This window comes from Sinocyclocheilus anshuiensis, unplaced genomic scaffold (genome assembly GCF_001515605.1).
Source record: "Sinocyclocheilus anshuiensis isolate Anshui unplaced genomic scaffold, SAMN03320099.WGS_v1.1 scaffold337, whole genome shotgun sequence".
Classification (NCBI taxonomy): domain Eukaryota; kingdom Metazoa; phylum Chordata; class Actinopteri; order Cypriniformes; family Cyprinidae; genus Sinocyclocheilus; species Sinocyclocheilus anshuiensis.
In genome coordinates, this window is record NW_015537968.1 from 1427853 (window position 1) to 1434263 (window position 6411).

Consider the following 6411-nt stretch of genomic DNA (forward strand, 5'->3'; position numbering starts at 1 on the left):
TTCTGTTTAGTGGCAGGGGAAAAAACGGATTCTTACTAATTTTTGTCATTACTAAAACGTGTACATACTAGAAGAGCATTACTAAAGTATTTTAAAGGTCCTCACCCGTCCTTGTGAGACAGAATTATTGTGTCATATTTTCACCAGACTTTGGAACCAAACACCCTGAAATGTTTAGAAAGAAGCGATAGAAAAATTTAATTGTATATTGTTTGGTTCAGGTAACTTCGGTCATATTCCTTACCGTGCTGTCCAACAGCTTGCCAGGGCTTATGAGGGACCACAAAAAACAAGCAGTGACGTGGGGGAAGGGGTGGAGGTGCGACTGGACTTATGGAGGCGGGTAGGAGGGGGCTGACATTAGGAGTAAATACTACAGACTGTGGAGGCGCTTGGACCACTGGTCCTTTGGATATCACTGGAGACACAGCGCGGACACTGAACTACCCAAAGGCTTTTGGCCAGAGTCCTTGACAAAACGGTGCACGCCTTGCCTTAAGAACGAGGAAGCATCCGATATTTAATAGGTAAGTTACAGGAAGAAGGAGAAATGTGTGAATAGGTTTTCGGCCTTTCTAGCTCGGCGTTTTGGTTTAACTTAAACGGCAGATTAAAACGTGGATATCCTTCAAAACTGCAACAAACGGACACATAAAAAGTTGCGACTAGAGTATTACCGTAGTTTTTGGATATTAGTGCTGTATATGGATTTTTAACGCACGGAAAGGAAACATTCAATAACACTGACAGTGCCTTATTTTAATCGTATTTTATAGCCTTTCACGGCAATCGCCCATCTTACTCTGCCACTACACACAATATATACTGACATGCTTCAGAGCAGCCTCGCTTGATAAGAAAGGAAAGATAAAGGGCACATAGTGGCATATTTTGTTCGAGATAGTATTCGGGCTGTTTATGTATACATTACAGTCGCTATCTGAGATCTGACCAGCGGCACACGTCAAGCACGGCTCTAGCATCATCGCTCAATATCGAGGACTGAACATCTCAATTACCAACATGACGGATGGACCGAGACAAAGAGGGAGCGCAGCCCCGAGCACCAGCGAGGATGGAGCAGCAGACACAGGGAAAGCCGCTGGACAATCAGTGGCTTTGAAGAAAGAGATTGGTCTCGTCAGTGCTTGTGGCATTATTGTCGGTGAGCGTTCAGTTGTTCCTTTAAATATATTTTTCATAGGGGGTTTTAAACGGATGTATGGTCAAGCATGCTCTTGATTGGATAATGCTGAATGGAACTGAAATCTTGCACTCTGCTTCTCTCTCTCTCTCTCTCTCTCTCTCTCTCTCACACACACACACACACACACACACACACACACACTAATCAGTCCTATGAAATAGAAAATAGGTCATTTACGTTGGGACAATCAAAAACAGATATGAATGAATATATAGTATATAGCCCATACATATATACTGGAGGAGCCTAGTATGATGTTTTTTTTTTAATGGCCGCTAATTTAATTTAATCTCATAACGAATGTCAATTTTAATATTTTAAATATTAATCTTAGTTTGTACACAATAATGTTATTGTTATTCTAAAATATTCATGGTCATTATGTTTAACTGTTGCAGTCTAATTATTTTTTTATTCATCGTTGTGATGATCAGTAAAATAATCAGTATGGGTCATACAAAAACTATAGAGCACTATCTCTTGAAGTTAAATATTTCATACAATGTAATGATAACAAATAACATGTGCATGTAAAAGAAAAATATTATTTACTCAAAATATAAAATGTGCACTATGCATTAACAAGGGTGTCAGCAGATTTGGGAACTGACAATTGGCAGAATCACTACTACTGTCACTAGTATGGACTTCTGCAAAATAGGCATGTGCTTCTTCTTCTTTTTTTCTGAATATAACGTTATGGTTTAAAATTCAATTCAATTCAATTTTATTTGTACAGCGCTTTTCACGATACAAATCATTGCAAAGCAACTTTACAGCAAATTAAGTTTCTACAATATTTAGTGGTAGCTTATCAGTGGTGACTGTCAGTTAATGTTTAAAAAACATAAACAAAACAAGAATTTTAAACAAAAATGCATCTGCCATGCCTATGTCAAATTGGTGTTCTTCACTTTCTCTTCTGTCAGCGGTAAAGAAATCAGGTCAGTGGTAGAGAAAACGTGAAGTGAGGTGGAAGCGAAGTCAGGAAATGTGACCAAATTGTCATGTTGGTTATTGCTGAGTACGTTGCAGAGCAATTCTCATTTATTGCTTTAGGCAGCATTAAGCTATAAAAATATATTTGATGTAATGATAACAGTAAATGAAAAGAAAAAACCCAACCAAGATAATCCCAACCCACATTTTAACTGCAGCTATATGATAATCCTCTTCAGCAATCTTGATCAGGTCAGGTCACACATTTACATGCTCTCAGTCACCCCACGTGAACATCATTATCAGGTGATTGTCGCTTCGGATCACTCAAAGCTTTCATCAAGACTTTGTTGTCTGTGTGCTTCTTTAAATTTATCAGAATACTTTATAACTGCTGCCATTCTCATCCTTATCAACCCCTTCAATGTGATATTGAACCCTCATTTACCTGGAAAAGAAGCATGGAACTAAAAAAGTGAACATTTTGTGGATTTTGAATTGCTTAACCCCATTTTTTTAATGTTGATTTTGCTGGATTATTAGATTGGAAACAAGTTTTAGAAGAGGAAAGGTTGACAGATCTTCTGTAGGTGAATGAAAGAGAAAGAGATTGTGAAATGATGCAGATATCAAAGTGCAAGCTGGCCTCAAATGTTACAATGAGATGCTTTTGGATTGATTGGAGAACATCATACATCAAGCTGGTTACAAGCTTGCAAAGTGTTATGTGTGTCAAACTAGATGTAACCAGTCAGCAACTCAATTCCATTATTTTTAATTTCTCAAGTTCTTGATCTGATACAGTCACAATTAAAGGTTGGTAAGCTGATTAAAATTAAATAAAAGTGAAAATCATTGTTATACATAATCAACATTGAATATAATTGGATTGTGAGCTCCTCAACCAATAAAACTAAAGGTCTTGTTCTTTATTTTCTTTCTTAGTTGCAGCTTGATGTAGAGCTGAAAACCAGAGTTGTTAGAATGGGGTTTGTAATGATCATACAAACGGTAACAGATCACAGTTGAACCTATTCCATTCAATGAAAAGAGACAATGTTTTATGCAAATGGCTTGCTTCATTAAACTCTGATTTATATATGTGAATTTGTAAAAGGGAAACATCTGGCTACAGACCCACAGAAACAGTTGAATCAATAGAGGCATGAAAGAAAATCAATAGGACAGTTGAGAGGGATTCGCCTAAGCAAGCACATTTGCAAGAGTAATAAATAAATGTACCAAAGTACCAGTATTGTACATCACTGCACAATAAACGAGCCATGTCTCTGCACAGTGATTGACATACAAATATGATAAGCTGATAGCAAAGAGTGAACTCACTTTAAGGTAAGTCAGTTCACTGCGGCCACTTTGGCGCCACACTGTGTAGCTTTAGTGCATGTAGGCCAGGGGTGGCCAATGTCGTTCCTGGAGTGCCACAGTCCTTCAGAGTTCTGCTCCAACCCTATCAAACACACCTGAACCAGCTAATCAAGGTCTAAGGGTTACTAGAAAGCTACAGGCAGTTGAGTTTTTATGAAGGTTGGAGCAAAACTCTGCAGGACTGTGGCTCTCCAGGAGCGACTTTTGCCACCCCTGATGTAGGCAATCAATGACCTAAATCCTGAATAAAGCTGCAGTCTTGTTAGCGAAATTTCATTGTCTATTGTCAATAGTGTAGTGATATGAAGCACAGCCAACAAAAAGTCACTAACCAAATCAATGTCACTATCTATCAATATTCAATAAAAAACTGTATTTTTAAATCTGGTACAGCTAATTTGCATGCATGTTCTACAGTAAAAAGCCAGATGATGCCATTATATAAAAAGGCTTTGAACTGAAAGGCGTGACTTCAGTGTAGTGTTTGACAAGGCTTATCACAGTATTATTAGGTCAGTGTAAGCAGATTGACAAACTAGAATGTTAAATCAGGGATTGCTGCTGTGTTGCCTGTGATGTTTGTGTGGTGAACACTCACTAGGGAAGCAAAAGGATAGAGTATGAACAGGAAATCCATCTGCATTTTTTCCCACTTGAGTCAGCAAGACTTCTCAATCTACAAGTGTGCACAATCATCTATCAGCCCCTTTAAGGATCACAGCTTAAAACATGTTGATGTCCACATTTCACAGCTATTTTCCATATAGTCAAACAATACTCCAGCTGGCTGATCATGAAACCAGAATCAATCCCTGCAAGCTTTGGCAATAGTAAAAGATACCTCTGATTGTAAAGTTGTGTAACTTGTACTTTGAGGTCATGGGATATGCTGAAGTTTGTGATAATCATATCTTGACTGAGCTTTTTCATACCAGAGATTAAAAGAGAGAACTGAAGAGGGAGAACAACCAAGACAGAAGCTGAAGGATCATGTCTAGTCATGAAGGTTTATGGATATTCTTTTAGATCAGATTATTCTGCATATAAATCGTGACGGCAGTGACTGCAGAGAAGAAGTCATCTGATTACTTGTTTACAGTGGCTATGTTTAGCAGACACTTGTATCCAAAGTGATTTACAGAACATAATTGCAGTGACAATCCCACAGGAAAACCAAGACTAGTTGCCTTACTCAAGGGCACAGAGGTAATAGGGCAGAAACTCTCCATCTCACGCATACCTGAATTTCCACATTTTTATGTGTGACATAAGTATCTATTCTAAATACTTTCTGGGGCCAATATATTTATCACAAACAGCCATGGATCACACAGTATTGGTGCACTACTGCACTAAGTGCACACACTGTTATACAGCTAGACCAATACACACTCCCCCATATATTTGCTGTGTGTACTCACTCCATTAGTCACACTGAATACTAACTCCGCAAATTACAGTCTGCTTTCTGTGAATTGTTCTCACCACCTGCTTTCTCTCTCTTGGTTCTCCCTCCTCCTACCTTCTCTTTTTCTCATCCTCACTGACATTTTCATTTCCTTTTGATTTATACACTGTTCTGCTTTTCTTCAATGTTTTTTGGTTTGTTTTAATATTGCCTGTTTTCTCTTTGTCACTGTTAGGTCTCACTTATCTCTTACATTTCCTTGTGTCACACTGTTATCTCATCATGCATTCCTATGAATTTTAGGGTGCATACATGTAGGGAAGAAATTTAGGGATGCATAAAATTAGGGAAGCAGCATATTGTATATTTATCAGCCAAAATTTGGAATCTATATGTTTCTGTCTATTTTAAGATTCAGATCATCATCTAGCACTAATTTCAAAAGATAAACAAAAAGGCAAAAATTTAACCATTTAAGTGAAGAATGTTTTATCTTTAAGAGCACTTTGGAGTGAATTATAGTTATTATAGTTTTGTGTACTATTGTGTTTTAATTTACTTTTTTCAAATACAAAGTAGTATAGATTTATAATATGGATCATAACATAAAAATAAGTATCGACTTAGAGGTATTGGACGGAATTTCAAAATATGTATCCCTAATGCATTCCTACAAATCTAAAATCTCTTTAAATCCTTACTCAGGATAAGGTCTGTTCCATTCAAATGGCTTTTAAATTGGAGCACTTTATTAGATTCATCAAGCAAGCACATTTGCAAGAGTAATAAATAAATGTACCAAAGTACCAGTATTGTACATCACTGCACAATAAACGAGCCATGTCTCTGCACAGTGATTGACATACAAATATGATAAGCTGATAGCAAAGAGTGAACTCACTTTAAGGTAAGTCAGTTCACTGCGGCCACTTTGGCGCCACACTGTGTAGCTTTAGTGCATGTAGGCCAGGGGTGGCCAATGTCGTTCCTGGAGTGCCACAGTCCTGCAGAGTTCAGCTCCAACCCTATCAAACACACCTGAACCAGCTAATACATCCATTTTTGGAGTTCATGGTGAGGATTGAAAGCTTATATGGTGACATGCCAGCTCCACTTTTTTCACACTTGAATCCACTTCTCTAATTCTGTCCTGCTTTCTAAATTAACTCCCATTTCTAATACCTAACCTCTCTATTTTCTCTTTTACAGGTAATATTATTGGCTCTGGAATCTTTGTCAGCCCAAAGGGAGTGTTGGAAAATGCCAGTTCAGTGGGCCTGGCCCTCATTGTATGGATCGTCACAGGCATTATAACAGCGATCGGAGCACTCTGCTATGCTGAGCTGGGTGTTACTATCCCTAAATCTGGAGGCGACTACTCTTACGTCAAGGACATCTTCGGAGGGCTGGCAGGGTAAGTAGGTGATTTACTATTAGTAATGCAAACCTTAGTGTGTAGGGAATTTCAACA

At 38.1% G+C, this 6411-nt stretch overlaps 1 protein-coding gene across 2 annotated transcripts in view; it reads left to right on the forward strand.

Annotated features, from left to right (window-relative positions):
* The first annotated feature begins 380 nt into the window (after positions 1-380).
* The window catches only part of LOC107668787 (large neutral amino acids transporter small subunit 2-like), an 18277-nt gene continuing 12246 nt past the window's right edge, over positions 381-6411 (forward strand). The window contains exons 1-3 of one of the 2 annotated variants that reach the window (XM_016460785.1): positions 381-527; positions 934-1165; positions 6150-6354. In XM_016460785.1, coding sequence (XP_016316271.1) covers positions 1024-1165; positions 6150-6354 — 347 coding nt within the window. In that variant the 5' untranslated portion in view covers positions 381-527; positions 934-1023. Of the gene's footprint in view, positions 1166-6149; positions 6355-6411 lie in introns of both variants that reach the window. The other variant, XM_016460778.1, reaches the window with a different exon arrangement.